Source organism: Urocampus carinirostris, chromosome 3 (genome assembly GCF_059441175.1).
Source record: "Urocampus carinirostris isolate Australia breed hairy pipefish chromosome 3, RoL_Ucar_1.0, whole genome shotgun sequence".
Classification (NCBI taxonomy): domain Eukaryota; kingdom Metazoa; phylum Chordata; class Actinopteri; order Syngnathiformes; family Syngnathidae; genus Urocampus; species Urocampus carinirostris.
In genome coordinates, this window is record NC_142351.1 from 47,146,393 (window position 1) to 47,163,774 (window position 17,382).

The 17,382-nt window shown below is 38.9% G+C and overlaps 1 protein-coding gene across 3 annotated transcripts in view; it reads left to right on the plus strand.

The window, feature by feature from the left end:
- kazna (kazrin, periplakin interacting protein a) overlaps positions 1-17,382 on the plus strand; it is a 230,353-nt gene that overhangs the window by 94,783 nt on the left and 118,188 nt on the right. For all 3 annotated transcript variants that reach the window (XM_088332102.1, XM_088332101.1, XM_088332103.1), the window contains exon 5: positions 6,382-6,571. In XM_088332102.1, the coding sequence (XP_088188228.1) occupies positions 6,382-6,571 (190 nt within the window). The remainder of the gene's footprint in view (positions 1-6,381; positions 6,572-17,382) is intronic.

The window sequence follows — 17,382 nt, forward strand, 5'->3', positions numbered from 1 at the left end:
ACCAATTCTGTTCCCCGCTGGCTCTATTCACATGCAAATCCAAACCATGCCATGCTCTCTAATTAGGACCCCTCTGCCCGCCACCAGGCACTGATTCACTCCACTAACTGGTACACAGTCAAGCCCTGTGACGTTCATGCCGTACCATAGACTGTAGACTGGAACTTACATCACAAGGAACTCATGAGCCATTAAATAATTAATTAGTATATTTGATGGTTATCAAAATCATTATGTTCTAAATAAACACAACATTAACAATTCTCCATGTTTGAGAATGAAAGTGTCAGTGACTTCAATACATAATCTAGAGCAGGGGTGGGCAACTATTTGGACTTGCGGGCCTCATTGGGTTAAAGCTTTTGGACAAGGGGCCGATCTTGGAGACCTAAACCACTTTTTTTCATTTATGAATGAATATGCATTTTTATGGTATATTTGTTTTAGCTCAGGAGGTAGAGCCCTCGTCTTGGGATCAAGAGATTGTAGTTCGAATCCCGGCTCCTCCGTGTTACATGTCGAAGTATCCTTAGGTAAGACACTGAACCCCTAATGCCCCCAATAAGCAGGTTAGCGCCTTACATGGCTGCACGGCCATTATTGGTAAATGTGAAGCACACTGTAAAGCGCTTTGGGAAGTCTTCATTGACTTGAAAAGCGCTATATAAATGCAGATCGTTTCATTTCATTTAAAAAAGGTTAGTTTCTTCAAATTGGTTTTAAAACACTAAGAAAGCAAAAATAATATATAAGTTCCTGTTTTGAGACACTAAATTTGATTTTTTTGTGTTGTTATATGCTTATAGTTGCATTTTTTTGTAGTATTTTTGTAGTATTTTTGCATTTGGGTTTTTGTCAAGCTTTTTTCGTACATTTTGTAGTATTTCTGTAGTATTTTTATAGTATTTTCATAGTAGAATATTTGTGATAAATCAGTAGTAGGTTCGTAGTATTACCGTAGTTCTACTGTAGTTTTGGAGTAATTCGGTTGTAAAATTTCAGCAGTAGTATTTGTGTAGTATTTCTGTCATGATATTTCTATAGTAGTATTTTTGTATTATAGTATTACTGTAGTGCTATTTTTCTATATTTCTAGTTTCTGGCCCGTGTTGTACTACCGCATGGTGGCCCACAAAGCGGCTTGCCATACTCTGTCAAACGCCTGTTGTATCTGGTCAAAACCAGAAATGGCCAGGATAGCTTAAACCTCAGCCACTCTTGCCAGACTTAAAACCCTTCTGGAAGTACAAGAACATAGCAGTGAAATCAAAGATCAGACTCATGCAAGCAATGGTAACTTCTATCTTCCTCTCTGCTTGCGCCACATGGACTCTCACAGCAAAACTGGAAAAGAAAATCCATGCTCTAAAGAGGCGATGCTCCAGAAAATATCCAGGCATCAGCTACTTAGCCCATGTGACAAAGGAATACGGTCCGCAACACAATGAGAGGGCACATTATACCGTACGAAGAACTGTTGTCATCTGTGCTCAGACGGAAACTTCATTGGTCTGGTCATGTCACAAGATCATCAGGACTGACCAAGATAATTATCCAGGGCACAGTCCAAGGGGGCAGGAGGAGAGGAAGACCGAAAAAGAACTGGGCCGACAAAGAGAACAGGCTAGGGACTGTCAACAATGGAAAAGGCTTTCCAGAGTTGCGCTTAAGGACTTCATGAACGTTTGTATTAAAGTATTACTGTAGTAGTATTTTTGTCGTAATTCTCCCGTCTGTTTCGACCCAATTTCTGATCTCGACCGCGTTTTTTTGCTCTCCTGTCCCGGCTACTGACATGTTTTTTTTTCCGCCCCTGACACCGCCATCGCTCGCCACGGAAGTACCACTCCGCGTTCAGAGCAACCTTCTCCCCGCGACCAGCGATTGTGTGTGCAATGAAATGAAATGAAATGATCTGCATTTATATAGCGCTTTTCAAGTCAATGACTTCCCAAAGCGCTTTACATTGTGCTTCACATTTCCCAATAGCGGCCGTGATCTGTGCAGCCATGTAAGGCGCTAACCTGCTTATTGGGGGTAATCGGGGGTTCAATGTCTTACCCAAGGACACTTCGACAAGTAACACGGACAAGCCGGGATTCGAACTGGGATCCCTTAATCCTAAAACGATCGCTCTACCTCCTGAGCTACTGCCGCCCCAATCCTTTCCCTTCTTCCCAATAAAACTGAGAGAAATGGACGCACGTGTGTCCTGTCTCTGTTCTGGTCTTGACGTATTAGGTCCCAATTTAAAGCACTAAATTTCATATTTTGTCGTATTTTTGTAGTATTCCTGTAATAGTATTTCTGTTGTAGACACACAAAAGGGACAATGAGGACAGAGTTGTCACCAAAAAATGGATGATCACGGTTTACTTAATCAATAGCAACCATCAGACTGTATCCACCATGATATGACATTTTCTTTCGTAATGGTTTGAAGCGTTTATTAACAAAACTCTCAAAAGATGAGCAGACATTGATCATGTTTGAATTAAATCAGGAACAATAGAATATGATGTAGAATACTTCTGATCTTTTAGTTTAGGGGGCAATTATATTAAGTTGCAATATATCAATTGGTAATAAAATGCCAAGTGAAATAATATCTCGCAAGTCATAATGTACTGTAAACAATTTTATAAATAAGGTATACATTAAGATCTGAGCAGAATTAAGGCTAAAATTCATACGAATTGCCAAGTTTCCTGAGACCAGCCTTACTTTGGCCCCTTAACCTGATGTAACAACCCTCATTTGCGACACAAGGTTCACAGTCACTCGGTAAATTGCCTGCATTCAGCAGACAAAACAATATAAAGAAGTCAGGGAGTCTGTGCACGGCTGCATACGTATTCAGCACGAGGTGATTGAGCTGAAGGTACGTCAAGCGCAGAAGCCCATAAAGTGCCAAACGAAAAAGACAGTTGCACATGCCCATGGCTTATCAAATGAATGTGGTACCAGAATTTTAACAGTAATGCAACCAAAACACGGATTTTGTGAGAATTCAAAAAAACTCAAAACAATAACATTTCAACTCTGTTACACTAGCAATATTCATGTCCCTGGGCCAGACTTTGAGCATGCCTGCCTTTAATGAAAAGTAAACTGGCTGGGTGTACTGTAGATGTTAATTAACTATGAGATGCTTGCAAACGTAAATGGCTTTTATGACTATCACAAACGTCACAAAACGAGTCATGAGTGAAGCAGCAAGTTAAATTATTATAGTCTCAATGCAGCTTCAATGCTTATCCACAGCCAAACATGCTACTTACTAGTTGTTAGTATAAGGAGTTAAAATATTTTGGTTTTACATTCTACTTAAAACTGCCCAAAACACTATAGTTTCAATCACTTGCAGATAAGCACTGGCTTGGTATCCTATTTTGGATTAAAACGCTGATCTGCTTTTTTCCATGATTTATCTTTATAACAGTGTGTTTATCACAATGTTTGGGGATGTCAATTTTAAAAAATGTATATCTTATTGTTTGTATGAAACACGGAAACCTGACAATAGCTAGGTTGATATTTATGATTCTGTCAGCGGAGTTCTTCCAATAATATTCAAGTCAAGTCAAGTCAAGTCATTTTTATTTGTATAGCCCTTAATCACAAAGAGTCTCAAAGGGCTGCACAGGTTATTGCAAACCACAGACTATTATTACAGACTATTATTACCCCATCCCCTGATCTAAAACCTACATGAGGGCAAGGAAAAACTCAAAAAACCTTAACATGAGGAAAATAAAGAAACCTTGAGAAGGGACCGCACATGTGGTAATCCACCTTCCAGGATGACCAGGCTGCAATGGATGTTGCAATAACAAATAATACACATGTATTGTCAACAAAAAAATATAGGTTATTCATATGTTATAGAGTAGAAGTGTGTTTTAAGCTTAGATTTAAACATTTCCACTGAGGTTGCAGATCCAATCTCAGGGGGTAGAGCATTCCACAGCATCGGGGCCTGGATGGAGAACGCTCTCGAACCTGTGGATCTCTTCTTGGCTCTTGGAATCACGAGTAGACCAGCGCTTTCAGAACGAAGGCTCCGGAACGGAACATAGGGGGAAATTAAATCTGAAAGATATGAGGGAGCAAGTCCATGCATGATTTTGTATAATACCAAGAGAACCTTAAACTCACACCTTGAGCTAACAGGGAGCCAATGCAGGTTAGCTAAAATCGGGGAAATGTGGTCAAACATTCTTGTCTTAGTTAAAAGCCTCGCTGCAGCTCCTCAGCTAATCAAGGACTAGACCAATGTGTTTTGATGAAGAATGAATTGACGCTATGCACGTGACATCATGTTGCCTTCTCTGGCCGCATGAGAGCCATGACGGACAGCAATAGGCACTCTAGCAGTAGCTCAGGAGGTAGAGAGCTCGTCTTGGGATCAAGGGATCCCAGTTCGAATCCCGGCTCGTCCTGTGTTACATGTTGAAGTGTCCTTGGGTAAGACACTGAACCCCTAATACCCCCAATAAGCAGGTTAGCGCCTTACATGGCTGCAAGGCCGCTATTGGGAAATGTGGATCACATTGTAAAGCGCTTTGGGAAGTCATTGACTTGAAAAGCGCTATATAAATGCAGATAATTTCATTTTCATTTCATTTAGCGCACGGCAGTTGAATTGAAACAAATACCAATAACCACGACAGAAGAATATAACCACCACTTTTTACCATATTGATTTATTCCTAAGCGGTGGGCAAGCTTTCAAACCTGATTTGGAATACACACCCTTTTGATAAAGACATAAGACAACAATGTTTATCTGCAGTCAAACAGAGGAATTGGTGTCGAGCTAAAACAGAACACTGCCTGGCTGTCAGGCCTTAAATATTCCAGGATTTGCAGCGAATATTTTTTACAAGGTACGTTCGATGTATTTTCAAGCCATTTAATGTTAAGAACGTGGGAGTCATGTCAAAGACAATGGAAAATGAGCTACTTTTATTGTGATTAACCAGGGATTAAAAACAGTAATCTTCCGAATATCTCATGTATTAAAAACTGTTATGTGCTCTACCATAAAGCTTATTACGCCAAAACGAATAGACAAATTACCAACGGATAAAATAGGAGAGGAACGTTCAGAAGAGAGAACATCATTTCGCCAAAATAAATATTTTCAACATGCTCAAAAGTAATTTCTATACAAGTTGCAAATGGCTCATGCTTTACTGTATTACATTCCCCCAAAATTTAGATATTACGTCATTTTAGTAATGTTTGCGTGAGGGGAACATTTAACAATGTGTAGTTTTCGGCAAAAAGAAGCGCAGAAATGTGTACCGGCTACGAAGAACTTGTAAGCATCCAGACTTGTATAATCTTTAAGATCACACCTGTGTATGGGGATACTCTATTATAGTGGAACAGTTCGTATGGAATGACGTCAGGCGGACCGGAAGATTCGGTTAGATGTGTTAATATGTCAGGAGAAAGACGAAATAGGTCTGTAGCTAGCATTGTTTATGCTAACCTCAGTTTCTCTAAATAGCACTCTTTGTGATTTTCGACAAGATGAGCCACCTCATCTGAAAGCTGCACTATATTACTTTGACTGGTCATTGCCAATAGTGTTGAATATTATAACTTTTTTGTTATCGTCTACTGTTTACTGGCCTTGTCTACTGTTTTTTTGCAGGTTACTACCGTAAGTCATGGTGTCACGTATATAGGTCACTTGTGTGTGTGTGTGCGTGCGCGTGCATGCAAAGGGTCAATAACATTTCAAACTGATTGCACAAAGGGGCATACCGTGTTGTTTTTCAAAGTTACATTGTTCACTTATCACGAAAATTAGTACTTGTTAATATTATGTTTATTTTGTCTTATGTTATAATATTTGGCCTTGCAGTAATCCAAAAGTAATTGAAAGTAATCAAGTAAGATTACTGCAATATTATGGGATAAGGGCTATACTACAATACAATATTATCTCAACAAAAGATTTGGGACTCGCATGAGCTCAACCGAGTGGACAGTCCACCCCCCCCTGAGTCTACACGTAAGTGGTACGGTCCATAAAAAATAGGTGCCTGTCATCTCTCAATGCCTTGAGTCCTTTCTTGTCAGCTGTTGGTGCGCAGATTGGTGGCGGGGGGCTTGCAGGTTTAAACTCTCGCATGTGCTCAGAACTCACAGATACACTCACGCATACGAAAGGGAACTGACAATCTCCTGCAAACACGCACACTCACTCATTCCAGCGGACGCACATTCTCCACAAAGCAGCTGACTTTTTGCAAATCAAAGGACAAGCTGCTTCGAGGATTTTAAAGCCAAAGAAGGATTTAGTTTTCGTACTGGAAATGCACGAGTGACCGACATGACCCCTTTACCGGATTCTCGTCTCCGCAGGCAAAAATCCTGAAAATGATGGATGACAACAAGCAGCTGGCTCAGCGTATTGATGGAGCCATCCAGTCGGCCAGCGAGGAGGTGACCAACTTGCGCTCGGAGCTGAGCGCCACCAGCCGCAGACTGACCGAGCTGGGGGCTGCCGACCCTTCCGGTAGCATGCTCGAGACCCCGCATCACAATCACAACGGTAAAGCCCGAAAACCGCAAACGCGCACCCGGGAAGCCCTGGAACTCAGTCGGATACGCGCGCAGCACCTGCTTGCAAACTGTTTTAAAACACGCAATGAGCGAGTGTATGAGTTTCTTGTGTCTGGTTGTGTCCATTATTACCCTTGCCCCCCTTCCTCCATTGAATAATTAACCCTGTAGAGAGGAATAGGCTGAAGTTATTTGTCCCCTTCTGGTTGGTTGGTTGAAGGTTTTTATATTGTAGGTTGGCGAGTTGAAGGTTGATTGGTTGAAGGTTGTGGTTGGTTGTTTGGACTCCTTAAACACTATGGTCATAGTGGTTAAATGTAAATGTTCTGCATTTATATAGCCCTTTTCAAGTTAATGAAGACCTCCCACAGCGCTTTACAATGTGCTTCACACTTTCCCTTTTACACACTAACTAACCGATAGCAGCGTTAGCTATGCAAGGCAACTACCCCAGGGGCAGTAGGGGTTAAATTTACTAAGTGTGTCTTGGGGAAGTACAGCCTGGTGGCACCCATCCCTCTCCAGGCCAACTACTTTAGTATTTTTTTGGTTTGGTTTAAAAAATGTATTGACACTAATAACAGAAAAACAAACAGTGTGAGGTTTGAACAACCTCTCTTGACAATCTCAACAGCAATCAAGCACATTCACAATATTATATTTCAATATGACGTTTAACAGCAAACACAATGTGAGGTTTGAACAACCCCTTCTCGAAAATCTTAATAGCAATCAAGCAGTATACAGACGCTGCCCGACCTACGGACGAGTTCTGGATGATTGTTCGTAAGTTGGATTTGTTTATACGTTGCGTCAGTGCTATATTTTGTATGTTTATGGTTTATGTAAGTAAGTAAGCTTGTATAAGTAACCTGCGTTGTTTTTTTGTTTTTTTTCAAAAAATAATTATATAATAATATGCTCTAAAAAGATTTAAAAAGTGAGGTTTTACTTACTTTTGGGACTTGCACCTCAAGAAATCCTCCTCCGTGGTAAAAAGTGGCCAAAAAAGCGTTCTGACCATTTTCTCAAATGCATAAAGCTTTCTTATTCCACTTTTGTTTCAAAAGAAACAGCTCGCCTCTATTTTACACTTTATACCAACCATATTGAATTGATGTACGAGATATTAAACAATGAAAAAGTCAAAGTTATTAGCGCACTAGCGATACAGTACACGTTGCTACACGAACTAGGAAGTAGAAGCCAGCTTTCTTCTTCGGTATGGATGCTGAGTGACCTCTCACAGTGTCACGCGGCGGAGAGAAGCTCCATGGACCGGTTTAATGTCTGACAATATGCTATTGGCCTGGTCCAAAAATAATGGTAACATAAATAACAATGATATTAATAATAAGCCTAAATCCACGTTGTATTCACTAGGTCGGGATGAAGATGACATTTAGATTTTTTCTCATTTCCACACTATTTGTAGTAGCAGTACCATCCAGAAAGATATAAATAAATGCAAAAAGGCACCAAAAGGGAAAAAACTCTTCGGTGTTCCTGATGATAAATCATACTTTGAAGGACATGAGATGTATGCATTGTAAAATATATTTTGGTGTTGTGTTCATAGTTGATGTTGTTGATAATTTATTTTAATCATAGCAGCCCATATTTAACTAAGTTTGTTACTTGCCCAGTACCCGTTTACGGCCTGGTAGTTGTGGACCACTGTCCCAAAGTGTACTGGAAGTGTGAGGGGTTGGGTTGCCCAGGGTCACTGTTACTGAGAGCTCTTGAATAGCTGCCCAGTCTGTAGAATGAGGTCCACTCTGTGTGTGTGTGTTGTGCTTTCATATACTGAGTTGGACTTAAATAGCTGACAGATGTGTGTATTTACACATGGCCGGTGACATAAGCAAGTGCGGCTCACCACCTACTTCCACACTCCTTGCTGTTTCCATAGCAGTCAGCTGCTCCGGCCAGCTGTCTGTCTGCAGTACGCTCATTCCTGAGTAACACATTTTAGACACTACAGGTCAAACTACCTTCGGCACTACTTCCCTTTTCACTGCCATAGAAAGAGGGGAAAAAATGAACAAATATTCCCAGCAATGTGAGTTGTTGTTGACTTCCATTTGCTGACCTTAAGATATCTGTACCCTATATTCCCATTTTATTTTTTTTCCATTACCGTATTTTTACAACAACAAGGCGCACATAAAAGTCTCAGTCTTCAAATTGTGTCTTCAAATCGTCTAGTGTGCCCTGTCTCATGCAGAGTGCCGGATGTAGATCAACTCGGTGGCCTTATGGTTCGTCATCCATCCCCGAGACTGGGAGGTCACAGGTTTCAGCTTTGTTCCGATCAAGACTTACAATATTTATGGGTGAAATCCGATGTTTTAATTTCCGACTAAATGCTACTTCTATGCGATCTCTTGTGACTTTTATGCGTCACCATTTCCCAGCTACTGTACCCCTTTGTGCAGAAGAGGACGCGTCATGTTTTAAGCAATGTATTATTAGCGGAAGTGCTCATGGATGCGACAGCCTTAGAGTATCTAGCAATTTAAAAGTTATTGTGCTACTGGATGCAGAACACAGATGGCCCCCCAGATATTAACTAAATCCAAAAGCTCACTTTTCCTCCGTTTTAATGCTCTCTCTGTTTTCTCCCACAATGGTGTGTTAATTTCTATGCTACGTGGGAAGAACATGGAAAACCAAAGATTTGCAAGTGGAGGAAGCCGAAATACGAACTCAGACAAGTTTTTATCCGTGTGTTGTACTTAGTATTCAATACCCAAATATACCACAACCAAACTAAGTTCTGCTACCCCTGCATTTTTAAATACACACACTTGTAAGCTTGTCAGTGTTGTGCAGGTGAATTGTGAGGCCTCCTCTCAAGGTTTATTTTCTTCATGTTGAGGTTTTTGCGTTTTTCCTTTCCTGCATGTTGGTTTAAGATCAGGGAATTGTGTATTTGTAACCTGTGCAGTCCTTTGAGACAATTTGTGATAAAGGGCTACACGAATAAATGTGACATCTATATCAAGAGAGATTTGTCTCCAAATTATTTACACACGTATTGTTCAGATTCACATATATTTGGGATTTACTCTAGATCTAAAAATCATGTGTCATTATAAATGCACGCACAAAAATAAAAATCACATATGTAATTGAATGATATATTTTAAGATCTACAAAATACATGGTCCCCACCAGATTATTTCTTACAATGGTATTGGAGGAATTAGAAGGTTGGCTTTGAAAACCCCTTAAAAAGAAATTACCCATGAAAAAAAATGTACGAACCCTGATTAAGGCACATCTAAAAACCCCAAATTTGAAAGTGCGCCTTATAATGAGGTGCACCTTTTATACTGAAGAATATGGTTGATAAAACTGGAAATTCATAGTTACAATTAAATTATAATTCATACAGTAACCGTTCTGCCTTTGACAAACATATAAAGTGGTCTTCTAGTGTCCTCTTGTAGTTAACATGTTAATTGTTTGGTGCTTAAAGGAAACAAACGAAGCACAAAACTTGGACGACAGCTCAGAAGCCAACTTTTTAAAGATTATAGAAAAACCTCTTTTTTGTTGCGTTAGACAATAACTGTCAACAAGTATAAAAGTTATTGTGAGTAGTTGGATACGATTTTTGTCTATGTTAACATATTGTGAAAACTTCCTCACTCTTGTTTCAATTATTATGTAATGATACTGTGTACAGTAACTGCTCTGTCTTTGAGAAACATCGAGTTGTCATCGAGTGTCTCTTTGTGGTTAACGCGTGTGCTATTTGCAAATTATCTGCAAAAATTAAATTTATAGATGAAAACAAATGTCATGATTTTAATTTATATTGTATAAGATAATCAATTTTGTTTTAAATTCAGTTATTCATTTTAATGCAACCTTATCTCTTACTATAATTTTAATTTCATGTGGCTTGTAGTCTAATGCACCTTTTCTAGTGAAATATAACACAAAATACTATTTTTTTGTGGGGTGCACCTTATAGTGCGGAAAATATAATACTTGTGTCGATACCTCTGAGAACGCTAACGTCACCGTCCTTCGATCTGCTTGGCTGCTTTGATAAAATGATGCCCGCAGGTGTTCAGATGTATCATTCTCTTTAATGTATATACATATTTTTTGCAAGATCTGGTGCCTAAAATTAGCGCCTCCTGGTTTCCAGGATGGGGCTTATCTAATAATGCGTTCTCCGTTATTTGACCTCTCTACCTTCCCACTCTTTGTCAAACGGGTTTATTTTTGTGCACGCCCCTCGCTTTCTGTTCTTTTCCTCGGAGCTGTCCTTCACCTCCCGGGGTGTGTGCGAGTAATGGCGTGGGCTGGGCGGATTAGGTAATTTATCATCAGTGGCTGCATTTGGAAGGGATGCGCTCGCTAAGGGTCGCCGGTTCATTGCACAGCCGGAACGACACAAATCCTGAGGGAAGAGCGGTTGCTGGTGCTACCTGGCGGCACAGCAACAGAAGAAGCGGCAACCACAATTATTACTTTTTTTACCTACAGAGAATATTGTGTCCATGGATGTGCTCTTAAGTCATTCAGTGCCATAATGCATGAATACGTTTTTAGATGATTTGTTCCCAAGTGCCAAAATCGAAAAATATATTTTTTTGCTTTATTTAAAAAAACTATTATAAAGGTTAAGGGTTTTGTCGCGGTTTGGATGAAGTCACTGGGGATTATTTTGAGTATGATAGCTGGAATGGCTTTGACCAGGTATTTGTCTACATATCGAGGGAGCCCCCACCTTCTAGTGTTACCTGTATCCAGAGATTGAAATGTGTTGGTGGCCCAGTATGGCGAGTAGGTAGTGAAGTAGTGTGTGAGAGAAGAAAATATATGGATAAGAACAGTACAGTACATGTTTTTTTTCTTTCTATAAAAGATGGCAAAGTGTGTCGCCATAGTGACCTGAATCATGTAATCACATTTCCGCAAGCTTCGGGCTCCGAACAGCTCTTGCAATGTTCATGGCTCAATCATACGTAAGTTCAGTGTTCTTGCAACATAATTCTATTTTGCAAAAAAAGTCCCGTTATGTTTATGGAATTCATTATTTAAGATGTTGGAGTTATAACAAATGCAAAGATGAAGCTATTTTTTAAAAATCTGCTTAAAATGAATCCCTCACAAAAAGCTGTTTTTCATAGGAAACGAGTATTTTCAAAAGATTTTGCAATTTGCGTGGTCACAGATATAAGTTACTGGTGCCTAGACCTACCAGCAACTTGCATGGAAACTGTATTTCTTTCAGGATACCAAAAATTTGGAATTTTTTGCCTGACCGGGTTATTGGTGCAAATACGGTGCAAACCTTTAAGCAAAGGTTGGCAGAAACAGATCTGTCAAATTTCCTTAGGGGAGGTGGCGTAAGGTGACCATATTTGGCCATGCTCACTCTCAGCATTAGTTTTTTCTTTGTGTCATGTTTTGATTAATGTATCCAACAATACCTTCAATAAAAACATTTCATTTCAATCTTCAACTGTTATTTACTCAATAATGATTAAAAACTAGAAACATACTCTGTTTTTCTAATGAAAGATGAGAGTTGAAGCTTTCTTGATATGTCATGTACCTATAGCCTATAGCCACGAAACTAAATTTTCTGTAGATGTAGAAAAAGAGTCAAAATGGCTCCATCCAATTGAGATAAATGTCTGGCATTAAATGGGTTGATGATTTCATCAAAATACGTTTTAAGTATGGGTGGGTTAAACTGGGATTTTTGGTATTGTATCGTTTGATACATAGCCGATACCAATACTTTTTGCCTGAAAATATCATGACCCTCTTTGAGTTAGTTTATAATTAACCCCTTAAAGTTCCGACGTCCCGAAGAAGTACATGTCTGCACGATGTCACCAGACACAGAAATACGTCATGCCCCATATCATTTGAACGTTTTAACCCTTGGAATTCAAGATTCAAAATTTACACATCACAGAAACACCGCAATCGGTCTGAAACAAGATTATTTGAATCACAGAAAAAATGGCTTCTTTAGATCAAGGACAATCCATAAAATCCAACAGTGTAAAATATTTACTCCCAAATAAACAATAATGCAGACAGATGAATATGAATCCGCCTAAAAGCGTCTTTTTCGTACGATGTTGCTTCTTGAAATTGTATATTTCTCTTCAAAATCCCTCTTTAAAAACAAACAGACTCGTGAAATTATTCCCATTATGGTAGTTAGCCTCTACCCTTTCGAGAGGACACCTTTCTCGGTCAATAGCAGGCTTTTTTTCATGGTCCATAGCCCTCATTAGCCTATACGGACGGGCCTGTTTGATATAAGGATATTGTTTCCAATAAGTCATAATTCCTTGAACCAATAGTAACGGAATCGAATTATAATTGATACATTGCTTCTCCCAAAAAATTCCAAACATAAATATTTTTTTATGTGTATTCAAATCATAGCCGAAATGAAACGTGCGCAAAGCAATCTGTGATTCTTTTTTATGCCCCATTATTACACGCAACTGGTCCGGTCATTGATTTGACTACTGGGCAGAAAAGTCAAACATGTACAACTCTTTCACAATGTCTATAAATTGGTAAAATACAAATTTGCAATGGTCTTAGTGTAATAAAGAGGTAATCTCCAAATGGCCATTTTTGGAATTGCCTAAACCTACCCTTAGAAAAATGTGTAAACTAAGAAATCTAGTATTTCAAAATGTGAGCAAATTTGCAAAGGTACCAGGTGAGGCTTCAAGCTATTGTGTCACCTGTTTTCCAGCTAAGATTTCCACGCTACACTTATCTGCAGGCATTTAAATAAAAAAAAAAGTAAAAAGGGTCAAGAGTGTCAAACCTAAAAAAAGCAGCAATGTAACAAAAATACAAATATAACTAAGTCAATATGACAACCATAATACCTTCCATTGCAAAATATTTTGAAAATATAGTCAAAAAACAAATAGTTTAAACCATCATCATTATAAAAAAATAACCCCCCGCCTCTAAAATAACTGAACAAAAAGTCAAAAGATTCAGAGACAACAAAAGTGCTGTATTTTGCAGACTATAACAACCCCAAATCAGCCAGAGGTTCCGAAAGAGCGCCTTATAACCCAGTGTGCCTTTTTATCATAAATACAGTAAATAAATCAGGTAATCCATAATTGCAACTAAGTACTTCTACATTCAGTAACCATTTATGAATGAACTTATTAATTTTACCCCTAAAACAGGATTCCCTAATATTTATGTTCAATGAAACGATTTGTTTATGTCCTGTTTTACCTTCATGCACCTTCTAGTATGATGAGCGTTTATATATGGAAAAACATATTTCACAAGGGGGTATTTTGGAGGCGTGTCTTCTCATCAGGTGCACCTTGTAGCACAGAAAATATGGTACCTTTCACTGCACTATATTTTGAAAATAAAGCCAGTAGTGCATATAAACCACAATTGGATGAAATTTGAAAGTACTAAAGTATGTATAATGTTACGACCTACAAACAACAGCATTATATTGATAATTAAAATTGGAATACCGTATCGATCACGAGACATTAATATCGACCTGATCCAAGTACACGCTAGATATCGATAATATCAATATTTGGATCGCTCTGATCACCCATAGTCAGTCCCCTTGGGATTTTTACAGAAACGGTAACACAACAACAGTATCAGATTTCTTATTACACTCGCCCTCATGCAGATAGTCTGGTGTGTTTTTGTTTGTTAAAGTATAAAATGATATTTCTAATTATACAACAATGTCATCAAATGATCTGTGGTAACAGGAAAATCGTTTTTGTGAATGTATATCTGAATGTGATCATGCTTGAATAGTTTTGGGATTAAGAGCCAATCTTTTTCCATTTTGTTATATTTGATGACTTTAGATATCCTGTCAACATTCCAGTGGTGGGCGTGACACCCCATTCAAGATAGACAAAGAATTGTAAACAATTATATCAAAAGAATCGTGCAAATTATTTTATCTAAAATAATTGAAAACGTAGCATTTTCATCACTACATAGTTTCTAACCACAAAAATCACTATGTTCAGTTAAACTCCGACAAACATGTCCACCCTGATTGATTACAATGTGCTAATGTCAAGCTAAAAGTAGTTTTACCCCTTTTATTGTTTTTACCTTTTTGCTTTTACACACGGGTTAGGGGGATTGCAGAGGCTAATGGGCTTTGCGGAAGGTAGAAAATAAATGTCTTAAATTAAAAGGGTAAGTTGCTTGAATGTAGATCAGTAAAAAGGTAAAAAACAATGTAGACAGCACGTTATATACACACATTTCCACTTGTTTCACAAGTCTATGTGATTATTTCTATTCCCTTTGCTCTGAGATTTAGCAATTAGATAACTTTCGTCTTTCTTATTTGGTTCTGTCTTGCAGCAGACATATGTGTTGAGTTTTTACTTTTCTGTTTTTGAATTTTTGGTTTTGTATGTCTGTGTGTGGTTGGTTTTTTAATATAAAAGAAAAACAATTGTATACATTAGTGACAATGAGATCCAATAATGCATGGAATTAAACAAGAATGCAACATGATTTAAGTAACCTAAAAAAAATTAATCTATTTAGTCATGTTTTAATCAAACAGGGACAATTATGTATCCATGGTTTTATGTACAGAATATGCTCAACTGCTCGCTACATACTAATACGTTCTAATACGTGAAAAAGTAAACTTAGCAGGTGAAAGCAAGTGACACAACGTTCTAAGATGAAAAACTACTGTACTTACAAAGTCAGATATGCACAACAAAGAGTTAAAGTGGAGAGTCTGACACACTCTTGTTACAAATTCCGCAAAACCAAACACATCACGATAATCTGCATGTCTTGACATTAAAAGTTGTCTCTTACAGGCATGTTTAAGAGCAGGGAAATCTTCACAGCAGACAATAAATGACATTGTCATTTAAATACTCAAAAATGGTAGCTTTAGACCAGATCTTGTCTATGTCAAGAAGCTTTTTTTAAAAAAAATCTCCATATTTTTCTTTAAAAGGTAAATGTTTGACAAAGATGACAAATATATGACTCAAGTCTGGATACATCTTGTGTGTACATCAATCTGCATGTCAACACACAAACGCATGTGTGAGCCGCTTTGGTTGCTTTTGTTAATCAGTGTGCATCCTTTTTATTTCTCTGCCTCGAGTTTTCACAACTCACTATGTTCCTCTTAGTGTTTTCTTCAATGCCTTAATAGTATGCTTTTCTAAACCCTCGTAACAAACTCCTTGAATTGACGTATACTCGCTCACATACAGCCCGATTAAAAAAGGGACATCAGTACCATCAGTTGCAGTAAAGAGCATCTGTTTTTTGTTTACTTCGGTTAGGAACATAATGCAATATTACGTGCGTTAGGCAAACTATATGCACAAAATTAGCCCTATTATATGATTTAGCACAGGGGATTTAGTGTGCACAAACATCATTAATGAGGGCCCATATTTAAATATTAAAACGGTATTAAGACTACAGTCTTGTACTCCTCATGGAATGCTTCTGGCGCAGACCCTGGAAATGAATTCAGATATAACTGATATGTCAGGAGGTTGTATCCTTGAAAAGTAGTTTAAATAATTTGTCCATTGTAAACTAATGAACATAACAGTGTGGGCCTTGCAATTTTTAACACCCCTGAATAATTTAATAAACTACTCAGGGGTTGCGATAGCCCCTGAACTTTGCTAATTACAATCTCCTACAATAGGATTGCTAGTCATGGACGGTTTCTGTGAAATAACATGAATCGGAATTATCTTTATAGTCATTGATAACAATGTTGTGAACATTATTTACAACAAGATTAAATGTGGCACTCCGAAAGGTTAATCTCACCTCATCTCATCTCATTAGCTGCACCGCTTATCCTCAGTAGGGTAACGGGGGTGCTGTAGCCCATCCCAGCAATAATCGGGCAGTGGGCACAGGAGAGGCAAAAACTGGCCCGGGTGGTTAGGACTGCACAGGGCATCGTGGGGTCCCCCCAGACCGACTTGGAATCCATATATGCGGGCCGAGTCAAGAAGAGAGTAAAGGCCATTGCCATGGATAAGCAGCAACCCAGGCTACTTACTTAGAAAGCGGTACAGGAACATCCGCATCACCACTGTCAGGGACAGTTTTTTTTCCAAGAGCTGTATAGTTTGTCAGCCCCCCTGACACCTCCCCAACTGCAGGACATAATTATAGGCTGTTAGCCACCGCACTACACACTACTGATAGGTTCGCACCTTAATGTACACATACTACTCAGAATAATTCGGAAAAATATGTACATAGGCCTTTTTTGCACACACACACACATATATATATATATATATATATATATATATATATATATAAAATCTCATCTCATTTCATTAGCTGCACCGCTTATCCTCAGTAGGGTCGCGGGGGTGCTGAAGCCCATCCCAGCAATCATCGGGCAGTGGGCAGGGGACACCCTGAACTGGTTGCCAGCCAATCGCAGGACACACAGGGACAGACAACTCGCTCGCTCATTCACACCTAGGGACAATTTGGACCGGCCAATCCACCTGAAATGCATGTCTCTGGAGTGTGGGAGGAAACCGGAGTGCCCAGAGGAAACCCACGCAAGCACTAGGAGAACATACAAACTCCGCACAGGAAGTCCGGTAGCTGGATTTGAACCCACACTGGAGGTTCCCAAGACCTTAGAACTGTGCCGCACACGCGCTAACCACTGCCCCGCCGTGTTGCCCATTCGAAAAGGTAATAAAAGACTCAAAAGCTAAAAAGAATGTTAGGGGATATAGCCAAGTATTT